General features: G+C 48.2%; 1 protein-coding gene across 1 annotated transcript in view; it reads left to right on the top strand.

The window, feature by feature from the left end:
• Window positions 1–4,066: 4,066 nt before the first annotated feature.
• Window positions 4,067–16,859, top strand: part of LOC122943211 (40-kDa huntingtin-associated protein-like) — a 59,738-nt gene continuing 46,945 nt past the window's right edge. Inside the window, exons 1-4 of the mRNA XM_044300781.1 lie at window positions 4,067–4,179; window positions 7,597–7,643; window positions 13,793–13,865; window positions 14,421–14,580. Coding sequence (XP_044156716.1) covers window positions 4,118–4,179; window positions 7,597–7,643; window positions 13,793–13,865; window positions 14,421–14,580 — 342 coding nt within the window. The 5' untranslated portion in view covers window positions 4,067–4,117. The remainder of the gene's footprint in view (window positions 4,180–7,596; window positions 7,644–13,792; window positions 13,866–14,420; window positions 14,581–16,859) is intronic.

Below are 16,859 nucleotides of genomic sequence, written 5' to 3'. Positions count from 1 at the left end.
GATCTTGCCATGATACACTTCCACAGACATATGTTATGAAGATCAGACTTTGATAGATCCCTGTTCTTTAAATTAAACAGGTTGCACAATTACACCCGATTGTCATCCCATAGATTGAAAACACCTGACCCTAATTTTGCCTTCAAATTATATGCTAATCCGAAAGGTTCACATACTTTTACAACTCATATAATGTGATATTGGATCATTTTACTCAATAAATAGATGACAAAGTTAAGTATTTGTCACTCATTTTTTGGATTTGGTTATCTGTATCTGCTTTTAGGACTTGTGTGAAAATCTGATCTTATTTTAATTTATGCAGAAATATAGAAAATTCTGAAGGGTTCACAAACTGTCAGGCACCACTGTATATAGACCCAAGTCCTTCAATTTTAAATTTTTATCACATTCTAGTGATTTAAAGGGGCTTTCTGGTAATATTAAACAATAGCGTACCCTGACTAACTTCTGTGCTTTAATAAGCAATGAAAGGGCCCCTTTTTTGGGGGTTACCAGTGCAGGGGTGCACCACCAATGAGGCCAGGTGAGGTGATCGCCTCATGCAGGACTAGGTAGGGGCAATATGGGCAATGAGCGCTTTCATTGTGGAAACGCTCATCTCTACATATTGAGCTGCATCGCTGTACTCGGGACAGAAATACAGTTGAATGCTGCGATGGCAGTGATATCTCAATGGCCCACCGTTTCCTCTAATAGGCTATAGGTTTTAGTCCTAGTTCCTATCAGTGTGTCATCATTATCGTGCTGCCTGAGCCGGGCATTTCAGTTTTCGGCTCAGGCAGCAGAAAGGCTAGGTGCACCCCTGTATCAGTGCAGTAACAACCAACCACACTGGGATTTTCTGAAATGTGGGTGAATTTTGAAAAAAATAATCACGCTTGATACTCTTGATTAAAAATTTCCTCCAGTGTTGTGCATTTAGCACCTGCACATCTGACACCAGGGTACCAGACAACATACAAGCCTTGTGGAGTCCGATCCCCATGCTCATTTCTATCTTCTTCCTGTCCACACTAATGATGAATATACATCAATTCTGCTTACCTGGAAATTGCTGACCAATGTAAATGACTCCATGATTCCATAAAGACAGGGTGGGAGTCAGGGGTGGGATTCAAATTTTTAACAACAGGTTCCCAACTCAGCGGTGGACACGCAGCGTCACGACACATGTTTACATATACATACACCATATATATGCAACACACATAAATACACCATATACATTGGTCCCGTCTGCAGCATCTGGCTTCTCCTCTGTGTGGTCCTGGTATCTTCGCTCTGCCTCAGACAATCGCTGGCTTGAGGACCGTATTTTTCACCCTATAAGACACACCTAGGTTTTAGAGAAGAACAATAAGAAAAAAATATTTTCCATTACACCTCAGGTCAGACCAGCAATCAGACCTCAGATCAGACCCCTATGTCAGCCATGAGCCCCCATGTCAGCGATCATGCCCCCCATGTCACATTTCACCCCCTCAATGTCACATTTCTCACCCCTCCCTGTCAAATCACCTGTGTCACATCAGCCCTCACATTTCTCCCCCTCCATCCATGTTGTCACATTTCTCACCCTCCATCCATGTTGTAAAATTTCTCCCCCCCCCTCCATCCATCTTGTCACATTTCTCCCCCCCCATCCATGTTGTCACATTTCTCCCCCCCTGGCCCCCTCCACGATCCATATTGTTACATTTCTCCCCACCCATGCTGTCACATTTCTCCCTCCCCCGGCCCCCTCCATGATCCATATTGTCACATTCCACCCGGTCCCCTCCATCCATGCTGTCACATTTCTCCCGCCTGGCCCCCTCCATGATCCATAGTGTCACATTCCACCCCCCCCCCCCATCCATGCTGTCACATTCCCCCCCCCCCCCCCCGGCCCCCTCCATCCTCCATGCTGTCACATTTCTCCCGCCTGGCCCCCTCCATGATCCATAGTGTCACATTCCCCCCCCCCCCGGCCCCCTCCATCCATGCTGTCACATTCCCCCCCCCCCGTCCCCTCCATCCATGCTGTCACATTTCTCCCGCCTGGCCCCCTCCATGATCCATAGTGTCACATTCCCCCCCCCTGGCCCCCTCCATCCATGCTGTCACATTCCCCACCCTCGGCCCCCTCCATCCTCCATGCTGTCACATTTCTCCCCCCCCTGGCCCCCTCCATGCTTCATGTTGCCACATTCCTCCTCCCAAATCCATGTTGTCGCATTCCCCCCCCCCTCCCGGCCCCCTCCATCCATGTTGTCACACTCACTACCCTAACACGACCTGACCTGTCCTGACTCCTGCTGGCTGCGACTCTTCAATCTCGCTGATGGCTGTGTCTGGACTGTGTGAGTCAGACACAACACACAACACAGTCAGCACTAGACAGTCCCTCTGCTCTGGCTGCTCCCCGCTGCCGCGGCGCCGCTCACTCACCAGTCACGCCCCTGTGGCCTGAACCCATGTGACCGCATGTTGCCATGACTCAGAGCAGCACACGCAGGCTGGGGGGCGGGCTTACGGCGGCAGCACTCACCTTTTTGGCCCTGCGCAGGGTGCACGTTGCTGCGTACGGAAGATTTGAGTGAGCGGCAGGTTTTGCAAATAATTATGTTATGTGCTGCAGGACCGGGTCGGGATTCCTGGTTCTCACCGGTCTTGCAAACCTACTGTAATTTTAACAAACTGTTCGGCAGAACCGGAGAGAACTGGCTGCATCCCATGCCTGGTGGGAGTACTAGAAGATCCTCTGGTGGGCCCAAGCTCTAATTCCATTGTGGACCTCAAAGATCCAGAAGAAACAATCCCTTTGGAGCCAATCACTTGCCACTAGGGTTAGTTTCCTTAATTCAAAACCTATTAGACTTTATTGATAATATAAGGGTTGGGTCTAATTTTCTCTGGTGGCACCAGGAACCCTACATTGAAACTGCATGAAATGTTATTTTTTTTAAACAGGAACATTATTTATATATCATTATAACATTTATTACGGCAGGGATGCACTTCTTGCCGCTATTGTAAAGTGGTGAGAAAAGGGGGGTGGGGGGCTTCAAGTCTACGCCTGTCCCCAACTGATGTAGATCTGGATTTCTGGTGCACAGAGGGCTAGAGATGCATCTCATTTAGGCCTCTTTCACACGACCATCCCCTGTGGCCGTATTGCGGCCTGCAATACACGGGGCACCGGCCGTGTGCATTTCGCTTAACGGATGCTGACCCATTCACTTGAATGGGTCTGCAAATCCAGAGATGCGGTGCGGAAGCACGGAACAGAAGCACTACGGAGTGCTTCTGTTCCACAAAAAGATAGAGCTTGTTCTATCTTTTTTGCGGAACAGACGGATCGCGGACCACATGTGGTCCGTGTTGCATCTGTGGTTTTCACGGACCCATAGACTATAATGGACGTGATGGATCCGTGAACACAGACAAAATAGAGCTTGCATCTGTGCTAAAAACACGGACCGTGCTAAAACACTAATGTCTGAATACACACATTAAAATGAATGGGGACGCGTGCTGTCCGCGGAGAACACAAACCAAACATGTCCGTGAACCACTGCCTTGTGAATGAGGCTTTATGGGCATCTCACTACTGGGTTAGGAAGAGAGAAATCTCCCTCTGTATTCATTTTGGGGTGTGCTGATTCATATTGCATAGATTGGGGGCAAATTGTACAGGAATGGGGCACAGAATTAAAGTTTTGTGGTTCACACACAGGACGTTTTGTTTCCACCTTTGAGATTTCTCTGATGTCCCTTCTCAAAAGTTGTCAGATACCTTCTATGATTACAGTAGAGGAATCAGTCAGACTGGCTGATCCTCCAAACCTCATCACAGGTCGGCTTGTGTGAATTATGGACATTACCACAGCTGCACGATGACTGGTTGTAACCATCGCACTGCAGCAGACTCGCATCTCTTCCGGATAGTTTTCTGTCAAGTAGCTGTTCTCTCAGCGGCCACAAGGTGGCAGCACGGACGTATAATGACTGTGGCGTCAGGAAGAAGTGCTTCCGATCACACGTTCGCCAATCAAAATATGGCGGCGTACAGTCTGACACTTCCCGGAAGTTAGCCAGCTGTCACCGGGTAATGATGGCGGCCGACGGGGACTTTCTGCTGCGTTACAGAGCCGTTTCTAACAAGCTGAAGAAGTGAGACACGTTATATATCTATATCTTACATAGGCGGACACTGGTGGTCCCGCCACACGTTTGTGTCAGTCGTTGGTGGGCTGCACTTGCTCTACTTTAGCTGTGGTGGTTTATGTTTCACTTGCTATGCTGGGATATTTATGTGCTAACATTGATTGCGTGTCTTCTGGTGTCATTGTATTCTATGTGTTATGTTAGGAGAAGTGGTCTTATACTGGGACCAGTGAAGTATACCGGGATGAAGGAATACACATGGAAATCCGGATGAATTAAGGCTACTTCCACATCTGCGTTGTGCGGTCCGGTTTTGAGATCCGGCAGGGGACCTCAACCTCAAAACCGGAGGAAACGCTTTGTCCCCCATTCGTTTTCATTGAGGACAAAACTGAACAAACCGGAACGCAGTGAACCAGAATGTGCGTTCTGTGAAATGGGAAACTGAACAAGCCGGATCTGGCAACAAAAACCATGTAAGCCAATGTTTTTTTCGGACCCGGTTTCTTCATTTTCAATATAATACAACCGGCTCCATTCTGAACAAGTGCAGTCGGTTGTATTATTCAGTCGGATGCGTTGTTCTGAGGTTTTGAGATCTCATGCCGGCTCCCAAAACCGGACAGAAAAAAGCAGATGTGAAAGTAGCCTTAGGCCTCTTGCACACGACCGTATGTATTTGCAGTCTGCCAAAAAACGGATCCGCAAAAAATATGGATGGCCTCTGTGTGCATTCCGTATTTTGTGGAACAGAACATCTGGTCCCTAATACAACAGTACTATCCTTGTCCGTTATGCGGACAATAATAGGACATGTTCTGTTTTTGCGGAATGGAAATACGGAATGCAAGCAGAATACCCTCCTTTTTTTTTTTTTTTGCGGACCCATTGAAATTAATGGTTCCATATACAAATATGAAAAAAACGGAACAGACACGGAAAGAAAGTACGTTTGTGTGCAAGAGGCCTAATACTGATGACAGTACGGATGGTCAATCTCATCAGAGCCGCAATTCAGATGGATTTCAATATGCTTATGTGAAAGAGCTTATTCACACAGTATTTTAGGCAACGATTCGGTTGCGGATTCAGTGCCACAAATCACCAGAATTGCATGGAAAACGTCTCCATTGCTTAACCTGCGACCCTGGCCTGCTGGAAGTTCAGGATGGGCGCTGCGAGTCTGGAGCATGACAGGCCGCTTTCAGAAGAGCGAGTAACATGTCAGGAAGAAAACCTGATTCGAATTCCACACCAGGTTTTTTCCCTGCCCGAAATACTCCATGTGAACCTAGCCTAAGACTACAAGTATCTCCTAAAGCGAGAGGGTGAGGTCACATGTGGCAGATTCGTTCCAGCCATTTATGTGACTAAATAGAGTTTCTAGAAACCCATGTGCTTTCCACAAAAAAGCTACCGATGTTTCAGTCACGAAGGTTTCTGCCGCCCATCTGCGGTGTGTGAATCCCCCCTCAGGACTAGAGGGCTTCTCCAGGCTGTACAGAAAAACCTGGAGGGTTGGGGAGAAACAGTACTTACCCCTCCATAGGGCTGCTGTCTCCGCTGCGCTCGGCCCGCCCGCGGGCTAAGTCTTCCTGTTCATCCACATGTACTGTGTATACATTTTGTCAGGACCCGACCTGAGGAGAGCGCAGCATCGGCAGCCCTACGTACTGACAAAACTGTCTTTCCCCCAAACGGTCAGAACACTCTAGGTTTTTCTGTAAACCCAAAGAACCCCTTTAAAACACAGGTATTTTCTGTCCTTTTTAGCACTTTTACAGTTTTAGTGGCATTTTATGTACAAGTGTTTTTTAGCTGGAAGTCTATGGGAAGTATGAGACACAGAGTACAAGCATCTTGTGTCTCTCTGACGCCAATCTTAATAAAGCCCTGCACTGGCGGCGGCCTCTACATAACTTTGGCGGATCCTCCACCACTGCCGGCCCCCACCCCTTCCCCGCTCAAGACATGCCCACTTTTTTAGACCCAGCGTGAGGATGGAGAAGTCACAGACAGTGGCGCAAAGGACCTTTGTGCCACAATCTGCACCATAAATACTCCTAATTTAGGCGTCTTTCTGTTTAATAAATGACCCCCGTGGTTTCTATGTTTTTCAGTGTGCAAGAAACACCATAGAAAATGTGTGCTTGTACAGTAGGGGCCCTTAAAGGGGTTGTCCACTCACTTTGTACTAATGGGCTGTTCTCCGGATAGGCCGTCAAGAGCTGATCAGTGGGGTCTGACACCCCCCGCCCCCGCTGATCAGCAGTCCTGTAGTAGCTCCAGAGCTGGAACTGCACAAATCCGTCCATCGTGTGGTGGACTCCGCTGATTACCGCAGAGAGCAGTCCATGGACCCCTGACAATCAGATCTTTAGAATAGGCCATCAATATAAAAGGAGTGGACAACCCCTTTAAGTGCTTGTTTCTAGGGCTTGCTTGCTTCTTTAGGTTGGGTTCACATGTTTTTGATGCAGTTTTCTGTGGCTTTAGCATGTGAAGCCAGGCTAAGTTCACGGGCAGCAGACATGCTGTAGAGATGACCCCTACATTCCCATGATTGCCTACTGTAGAAACAGCTCCATTCAGATGCACTGAACAGGATCTCTGTTGCAGACATTTGTACAATAGAAGCTCTTTTGGAATATTATATTAGTGCATTAATTTAGGAGACCTCCATTACCCAGTGCAGAGAGACCAGCGACTCTCTGTCCTTCAGAGATGTCCATTGATTTCAGTGGACACCGGTGCTGGCTTCTTGAGGGCTTCCAGCGGTGACTTACTAGGAGACACCTCCATTGGCTCCGGTTTTCCATCAGATAATCCCTTTTGGTTTTCATCCAGATGTCCTGATGTTGAGCAGATGACCCCAGTGATCAGCTTTTATGGGCAGGCCAAAGGATACATGTAAGCAGTATGCGTCCCGCCCGTCTTTCTTATCTAGCATATGGTTGAGGAGGCAGCATTCCCATGGCTGTGATTTGGATACCATCAGGATCCCATGCAGCCTTCTTTGGCTACTTCGGCGTGTGACGTAAATGCAGCAGATCTGTTTGCTGCAACATTTGCAGCGTTTACAGTAGCATCAAAGTGTAAGAGATTGTCACAAATGCCATTCTCATGCTGTAGACAGTTTCTGCTGCATGTGTGTTGTGGGGCGGATTTCAGAGGGTGAGATCTGCTGCAGATGTGGGTATTGCACAGCAGACCTCATACGTGTGGTTATACCCTTATAGCTATCCTACCGCAGACTGAATGTGATTAGTAAGTGCTGGACCAACTTCTCTTAACGGCCATTGCCAGTATTGTCTTTTTTTTTTTTTTTTTCTTTTTTCATGTATGTGCGCTCCATAGTGCACTATTGCTTTTTTTTTTTATATTAATGTCAATAATTTATGGTTTGTAAATTTTATCTTGTAGACGATTTCTGCGGAAACCCAATGTTGCAGAAGCCAGTGAACAGTTTGGTAAGTCTTCCTGGGCTTATTGGATTTTATTTTATAGAAGAGGATTCTTTACAGTAAGAGCATGGAACACTCTGCCTGAGGAGGTGGTGATGGTGAGGTCACTAAAAGAGAGGGGCCTGGATGTATTTCTGGAGTGTAATAATATTACAGGCTATAGCTACTAGAGATGGGTCGTTAATCCAGGGAGTTATTCTGATTGGAATCGGGAAGGATCTTTTTTCCCCCTAAAGTGGGGAAAATTGGTTTCTACCTCACAGGGGTTTTCACGCTCGTATCATTGGGGGACAAAGGACTGTGGGTATAGCTGCTGCTGCCACTAGGAGGCGAAACTAGGCTGAAAAGTGTTAGCTCCTCCTCTGCCAACTATACCCCCTCCAGCCAGGAGAGAGCATATCAGTTTTTAACTTGGTGTCGTAGGAGGCCGACCTCCCTGCTTGCAGGGCGGCTTCCTTTTGTTATTTTTTCTTTTTTGTTTTATATTTTTCCCTTTGTAGCTATCCGTGTGGACTCTGCTTCAGCCGGCAGCACGATTCTTCAGGGACCACGGGGCCTGGGGTCCCCTGCATGCTGGTAGGACGAATTCTTCTCTCTCTAGCCTTGATAACAGTAGTGGGCAGCCATGTCCGAATCCACTAGTGACCCCAGCATTCCAACAGCTGCCACTTATTATGTATGGGCGGCTTAACGCAGGTTTTGCCCACGCAGCCGCATAACCACCCTGACCGGGTGGAACCGGACTGGGCCCGTGCCTTATCTTGGGCAGTGGAGGACCTCTCTAAGATATCCAAATCCACCCTCTCTCTCATGGGTCGATTGGTTGATAAATCTCCACCTGAGCAGTCCGCGCCTTCCTCTGGAGAGCGCCCTAGGGGCAGACCTTCGCACAAAGCCAGAGCAGGTCATCATTCCTCCTCTGAATCTCCTCTCTCCCATGGGACATGCTCGGACGCATCCTCCCTCCCAGGGCAAGTTGTGTCAGATGGGGAAATTGGTGACTCAGACTCGGATATGGATCCAGAACAATCTTCCAAGGTCGCTTCCATGGTGCACAGCTTAGTTTCTGCTGTCCGTGACACCTTCCAGGTGCAGGAGGACTCCCCCCTCCATGAGTCACCAGGGAGTATATTTTCTCCAGGCCAGGCAAACTCCTAAAGCCTTCCCCTTACATGACGACTTTTCTGTTGTCATTGCCAAAGCATGGAACCTTCCAGATCGTCGCTTTAGCACGTCAAATCAACTTGATCTGCTTTATCCCTTTCCGGCCGATTGGGTGACTAAGTGGTACTCTCCTCCCAAGGTGGACCCTCCGGTAGTACGCCTGGCCAAAAACACTGCCATTCTCGCGGCCGATGGCTCAGCCCTTCAGGATCCTGTGGATCGCCGCATGGAGTCTTGGGCAAAGTCCATTTTCTCGGCAAGTGGCTCAGCACTTCGGCCCATTTTCGCATCCGCTTGGGTGGCTAAGGCGGTCTCGGAGTGGGCACTCCAGTTAAACCAGGACTTGGCAGCGGATCTCCCTCTCGCCGAGCTCCAGTCATTGGCTCTGCAGATCTCACTGGCTGGGAAGTACCTCTGTGAGGCGTCCTTGGACGCGGGTACACTTGTTGCCTGCTCATCGGCTCTCGCGGTAACCTTGAGGTGCGAACTCTGGCTTAAGGTTTGGACAGCGGACTCCTCTTTAAAGTGTTCCCTTGCCAGCCTTTCTTTTGCCAGCTCCCGGTTGTTCGGGGCCTGGCTAGATTAAATTTATCACGAGGCTACGGGCGGTAAAAGTACCCACCTCCCTCAGGGCAAATACAGGTGCATGTTTCGTGCTAAGCACACAAGTGCCTGGGCCTAGTTCTTTCATCGCTTCTCTGGCACATGTCCTGTAGCAGCCCCTCCCAGATCCTCCACGCAGGACCAGTGTAAGAACCTATTCTTCAGCCCTCAACCAGCATGGCAAGCAGTCCTCCGCATGAAGATCGGGTGGGGTCGCCTACTCCTTTTTCAGGAAGTGTGGCGCGCCCACATCTCAGATGTGTGGGCACTCTAAATAATAACCTCGGGTTACAAGTTCGAGTTTGCGTGCCCTCCTCCACAACGTTTCTTTCTCTCCCAACCACCCAGATATCCAGGTCTGGCGGTCACTTTTCCAGGCAATTCAATCCCTACTTGCACGGGGGTTGATCTCCTCGGTTCCTCGGACGGAGCAATTCTCGGGGTTTTATTCAAACCTGTTTGTCGTCCCCAAGAAAGATCAGTCAGTGCGCCCGTTTCTGTACCTCATATTGCTGAACCGGTTCCTCCGCGTTCAACACTTCAGAATGGAATCCCTTCGCTCCATGATTGCTTCACTGGACGTAGGCAAATTTCTCTCTTCTATAGACATTCGGGACGCATACTTGCACGTCCCCATTGCCTCGGCACATCAGCGTTTCCTCCACTTTGCAGTGGGGCTCCACCACTATCAATTCGTCGCCCTTCCCTTTGGCCTGGCGACGGCACCGCAAGTCTTTACAAAAGTACTCGCTCCTCTCCTGGCACTTCTTCGTATCAGGGGCATCACCCTCATTCCCTATCTGGACAACATTCTGGTCAAAGCGGCGACCTTCGGTCAGAACAAGGACAGCCTGCGTATCACTCTGGATACCCTGGCAAGGTTTGGGTGGTTGATGAACTTCCAGAAGTCTTCCCTGCGTCCTACCAGATGGATCACTTTTCTAGGCATGATCCTTGATACGGCTGCGGAATTGGTGCGCCTCTGGACAAGCGGCTGGCCCTTTGTCGGTCAATCCGCCTTCTCCTCCGGCACAGGTACCCTTCAATTCGGTTTTGCATGAAGGTATTGGGTGCAATGGTCGCTTCTTTCGAGGCGGTTCCGTTTGCACAATTTCACACTCGTTCACTTCAGCGGACAATCTTGATGTCGTGGGACAAGTCACCGGATTCCCTGGACCGTCACATCGTCCTAGCCCCAGGGGTGCGTTCGGCACTCAGGTGGTGGCTTTCGACCCCAACCTTGGAATCAGGGAAATGTTTTCTCCCGATCTCATGGACGGTCATCACCACCGACGCCAGTCTCCAAGGTTGGGGCGAAGTCTTCCGCCCCGGACTGTCCAAGGTGTATAGTCTCAGTCGGAGTCCAAACTGCCCATCAACATACTGGAACTCTGGGCCGGCCGATCCGGGTACAGTCGGACAACGCCATGGCAGTAGCTTATATTAATCTTCAAGGAGGAACCCGCAGTCAAGCAGTGATGGCGGAGTCAGCCTAGATCCTACAGAGGGCGGAGACCCATGTGTCAGCTCTTTCGGCAGTCTACATTCCAGGAATGGAGAACTGGATGGCGGATTTCCTCAGTCGGACGACGGTGGACCCGTGGGAGTGGTCTCTGCACCCGGAGGTGTTCCAAGCGATCTGTCTCCGGTGGGGCCAACCAGAGGTGGACCTGATGGCATCCAAAATCGACCACAGGCTCCCCGCCTTCTTCTCTCAAACAAGAGATCCCAGGGCACGTGCAGTAGACGCGCTGGTGGCACCATGGGACGGGTTCTCCCTGGTGTATGTGTTTCCGCCTCTCCCGCCCCGAGTCTTATGCAGAATCAAGATGGTGGGCATCCAAACGATCCTAATAGCTCCGGATTGGCCTCGTCGCGCGTGGTACACAGACATCATTTGTCTCCTAGGAGACACACCTTGGCTCCTTCCGCTATGGCCCGATCTTCTCTCTCAGGGTCCTATCTTCCACCAGCATTTAGAGTCACTACGTTTGACGGAGTGGCTGTTGAAACCGCCATTCTGAAGCAACGAGGTTTCTCGGACAGAGTCATCTGCACCATGATTAAATCTAGGAAACCGGTGTCGTTCAGGATTTATTACAGGACTTGGAAGTTCTTTTTGCGTCTCTGTGAGGAATGTAGCCTCCCCCTGCTACGCTTCTCTCTTCCCGCTATCCTTTAATTTCTGCAATCTGGTCTGGATTTGGGCCTTGCCCTGAGTTCCTTGATGGGGCAGGTGTTGGCACTGTCAATTTTCTTCCCGTGTCCTCTGACACTACAGGCTCTGGTTAAGACCTTCCTGCAAGGGGTGGCCCACACCGTACCTCCTTATCGTCCCCCCTTGCCTTCTTGGGACTTGAAACTGGTTCTGGGTTTCTTCCAAGCGGCTCCATTTGAGCCTATAGACAAAGTTCCTCTCTGTATTCTCTCCTGGAAGGTTGCATTCCTGGTGGCTATTACTTCCATCAGGCGCGTTTCGGAGTTGGCAGCGCTTTTCTGTAAGGAACCCTTCCTTATTCTGCACCAAGACAAGGCAGTGTTCCGACCTATACCTTCTTTTCAGCCGAAGGTAGTCTCTGCCTTCCATGTCAATGGAGACATCGTTCTTCCGTCATTCTGCCCCTCTCCTTTGCATCCTAGGGAGCGTGCTCCCCATCAGTTGGACGTGGTTAGAGCTGTCAGGATTTACTTATCTGTCTCGAGATCTTTCCGCCATACGGAAGGTCCAAGCAAAGGTTTGGCGGCCTCCAAGGTGACGATTGCCAGGTGGATTCGTTTGGCAATTGCCGAGGCATACTGCCCCCCTGACCAGGGCGGTGGGCGCGTCTTCGGCTCGCTTCCACCAAGCTTCAGCTTCACAGCTGTGCAAGGCAGCGACGTGGTCATCCTTGCACACGTTAACCAAGTTTTTCCAGGTGCATACTTTTGTATAGCGGACGCCTCGCTGGGCCGCAATGTCTTGCAGGCAGCTGTGTCCTGAGCTTCCGCGAGGCAGTTTCCGTGGGGGTGTGTTCTTCCCGCCCCTGCTTTGGAACGTCCCACGGTCCTGTGTCCCCCAATGATGCGAGTGAGAAAACAAGATTTTTGTGAACTCGCCTGTAAAATCTCTTTCTCGCTTAGTTCATTGAGGGACACAGCTCCCACCCATTATTGTTCTATTTTTGCTGCAGGTGATGGCGGTTGGTTTGCCGGTAGGGTCCTCCGTTCTGGTTCGGTCCTACTGACCTTGGTTGTGTTATGGTTCCTTTCATGTATGTTTTTCTCTTACTGCTTGGTCACAAACCGATATGCTCTTTTCAGGCTGGAGGGAGTATAGCCGGCAGAGGAGCTAACACTTTTCAGTCTAGTGTCGCCTCCTAGTGGCAGCAGCAGCTATACCCACAGTCCTGTGTCCCCCAATGAACTAAGCGAGAAAGAGATTTTACAGGTGAGTTCACAAAAATCTTGTTTTTTTGCCTTCATGTGGATCAATTTGCAGAATAACAGGCTGAACTGGATGGACAGATGTCTTGTTTTCAGCCTTATAAACTTATGGGGTCATTTATCAAACTGGTGTAAAGTAGAACTGGATTAGTTTCAAGGAGCTAAGAAAAATGAAAGGTGGAATCTGATTGGTGGCTATGGGCAACTAAGCCAGTTGCACTTTACACCAATTTGATAAATCTCCCCCTATGTTACTTTGTATTTGTGCTGAATTTTGTGCGGCCTGAGCTCTCGTGTCCATCATCCTGCATGGTGTGGTCCCCTGGGGTCAGCTGCCATTAAAAAATGTTTTAGCACATTTAGGATTTAATAAAGTTTAGGTACACTTCAAATATCCAGAGCACTCTCCATAATAAGTGTTTGCCAAAAGAAAAGTGAATCCGTTTTTAGCCAGGACCCAAAATTGTAGTGAAAAGCAGGTCTTCTCAAGGAAGTGCTGTGCAGTTCCTAATATTCCTTACATTTCACAGTTTTTATAACAACATGTAAAATGTGCAGTTCTCTAAGTTAAGTTATGGTGGGACACAACCTTCTATTAACTATCCGCAGAGTGTCAGATCACTGGCACCCTCTGGGATCACAAGAATGGGGGCATGAGTCGCCCTCTTGTGTGGAGCATGATACCACTCCACACATTCTCTATGAGACTGCTGGGGATAGCCATGTACAGCTCCATCAGTTCCATAGAGATAGAATGGACAGGCTGTTGCTCTTTTTAAATGTGGGATTTGGGACCCCTGTGTTCCTGAACGGCAGGGGTCCCAGTGGTCAAAAACTATAACCTGTCCCATGAGTAGTGTAGTAGATCAACCCCTTTAAGGCCCATGTGAATGGATTTATTTGTCATCCTGCTCATAGGTGTACATTATACTGTTAGTTTCTTTGCATTTATCCATCCCTCTTAGGTCAGTTGGCGAAAGAGCTGAAACAGCAGGACTGCCTTCAGTATGCCGGCTTCTGTAACCTGGCCATGGCACGGTAAGTCTTAAGTCTGTTAAATCCTGCCTTTGTTAATGCAAGTTTTTTTGGGATAGTCTTCTTTTCGAGAGCTACTTTGTGTTACTGTGCTTATACATTAGCTGCAAGTACAGGAACACTCTTTTTCCATTTCTCGTATTAGGGCGTATGGTTGTAGACTGGCCGTGTTAGGGAGCTCCCCACTTTTATTCAGCGAGCCATTAGAGTAAGTGGCTCTCGCTCTGGATTGCGTTTGAACTGCAGGAACGTTTTGTGGCCACCTTAGTAACCACTGATCTCCAGAGTTTTAGCAGTCTTTTCTTCCAAGCCTCGTCTGAATCTCCCAAAGCACTTTTAATTAAAGTAGAGAACAAGTAAAATCAGAAAACATATAAAGTATAGGCGTTTCTTCAGCCCATCCTGTTATCTTTGGAAGACTTGCTTTGCTTGCTTGTGAATGTCTCTACAAGAAGTGTCCAGGGGTCCAGGGTTCACTTTCAGTAATCTCATTACTCCAGCAGAACGGTTGTGAATCCCGTTTACCTGGACACATTTCACTTGTGCTTTCTTCTGTAGGTGTGAACAGACGCTATTCAATGCCCCCGGAGAGGCCATGGCGCTGACTGAGGCTGCCCGTCTCTTTTTACAGGAAGAGAAGGAGACTCAGCATTTGAAGTGCCCAGGATTTGAGGAACACTTGCAGGCTGCCATCAACTGCTACAGCTTCGCCATCAAGGTTAGCTGTACTGGGCTTTTACCGGAGCTCACATGGTGCACACATGCTGAGCTTGTTTGAAATTAAAGTGTTTTTTTTTTTATGTTTTAAATTTGTACGTTTTCCTTGATTTGATGGTTCGGGAAACAGTACTGTGTGGAGGTATTGCCTACTTATGCATGTAGGATGTCCGCAGAGTTTGCCTTAAAGCTCCAAGACTGGGAGAGCCATTCTTCAAGCCAGGAGCTCATCTTTCTCACAAGGAACAGAACTACTCTTGTGGATTGTTTTATTTTATTTATTAATTTTTTGCATGATTATTTTATGGTACATGCTATGATGTTTTTGTTTCATTTTGTACCAATTCGAAGTGTCTTGATACCAGAATTTTGTTTGGATTTTGATACCCCAAAAAAGTATTGCAATACTAGATGCCATTTAATACCACACAAAAGAAAAATACAGAAAATACTGACACATTAGCCTCATGTTGCCAGGCAGTGGTGGACCCTTGCCGCACACCCGCATAGTACAGTCACTGATATGAGCACAGTGACGTGTAGGTGTGTGGCTGTTTGCTATGTAACAATCATGTAAAACAGATCCTGCCATTGCTGAGTATTAGAAATACCTACACACTCACTTAATTCTTGCAGAACTTGTGGGGGTGGGGTGGGGTGGGGGTGCTGTCTGGACTCATTTGTCTATTTTAGTGTTTTCTAAAGCTCCACTGGACTTTTTCTTGGGTTAAGCCGATGATATTCAATGGAGAGTTTAGAAGATAACTAATCATGTCATCTAGTCGTTAGAATGTCATCTGTAAAGTAGAAAAGAAAGCATTAATAGATTGGCCTTTCCCTCATCCTCCCCCTCCACCATTACAGGTTCAGTTTTAAACGCATTGTCCAGCTTTTTGGACTTTTCTTTACAGCCTGCTGTACCTATTGAAAAAATCATACCCATCTGTTCCCGCCACTCTATTCTGGGTCCCCTGTGCTGCTTCAGCCAATGACTAGCAATGTTAAAATCCTGGAATATCCCTTTAAAGGGGACCTGTCAACATGAAAACGCAGGGTAATCATCTTATAGAGCAGGAGGAGCTGAGCAGATTAATGCCGAAGTTTGGGAAAAGATTCAGCCAAACGTTATATTTATTAATTTAACCCTCTGCTCTTTTGTGTCTCTCGAGAGGAAATTATAAATAACCTGGTAAAAGCCTATGAAAGTTGGAAGTAAGAGGATTAAAGGATCATAGTCAGCAAGGATTGTTTAATTGGGGTGTTGCCATAGAACATGAGAGAGGGTGGAGGAGAGACCTGAAGTTAAGGACCTGTGGTTAAAGGGAACCTGTCCCTGGATTTTGTGAATAGAGCTAAGGACATGGGCTGCTAGATGGCCGCTAGCACATCCGCAATACCAAGTCCCCATAGCTCTGTGTGCTTTTATTGTGTAAAAACAACAATTTGATACATATACAAATTAACCTGAGATGAGTCCTGTCCCTGAGATAAGTCCAGCGTGAAGTAGCCCAGCACCGCCCCGCATCCTCCGAATCTCCTCCTTGCTCCCCGACATCACAAAGCTAGAGAGACGTAATCTTGTGATGCGCAAGCTAGCGCATGCGCAGTGTCGGCATAGTGTCCCTTCCCTGTGCTGGCATCAGCCTCAGGGAGCGAACTGCGCATGCGCTAGCTTGTGCATCACGAGATTACGGCGCTCTAGCTTACTGATGTCGGGGAGCAAGGAGGAGATTCGGAGGATGCGGGGCGGTGCTGGGCTCCTTCACTCTGGACTCCTCTTTGGTTAATTTGCATATCTATCAAATAGTTTTTTTTTTAGACCATAAAAGCACAGAGAGCTATGGGGACTGGGTATTGCAGACGTGCTAGCGGCAATCTAGCAACCCATGTACTCAGCTCTATTCACAAAATCCAGGTGACAGGTTCCCTTTTAAATAGTGAAGTGTCGGAGAAGTGCCCAGGGAGACCATACTGTTTGAAAAACTTTATGGCTGCCAGTTTACCACTTTGCCAATTCTTCAAGTCTAAAAAGATGATCAACCTTTTCTATCCATTGATTATTTGTTGGAGGGGATTTGGACTTTCAGTATGCGAAATAAGAATTCTCGCTGCTGCCATTAAGTGCCTGATCAACATTAATTTATATTTTGGAGTTTTGTCTGGAAATATATGTAGCAAGCGGTGGAGGGGAGCCGTATTCCAGAGATGTGTGCAACCTTTTCTATTATAGAGGACCAGAATGGCTTAACCTCTTAAGGACTTAGGACGTACCAGTACGCC

This window comes from Bufo gargarizans, chromosome 7 (assembly GCF_014858855.1).
Source record: "Bufo gargarizans isolate SCDJY-AF-19 chromosome 7, ASM1485885v1, whole genome shotgun sequence".
NCBI lineage: Eukaryota > Metazoa > Chordata > Amphibia > Anura > Bufonidae > Bufo > Bufo gargarizans.
The sequence above is the reverse complement of the archived record's forward strand: the minus strand, read 5'-3'. Positions and strand labels throughout refer to the sequence as shown.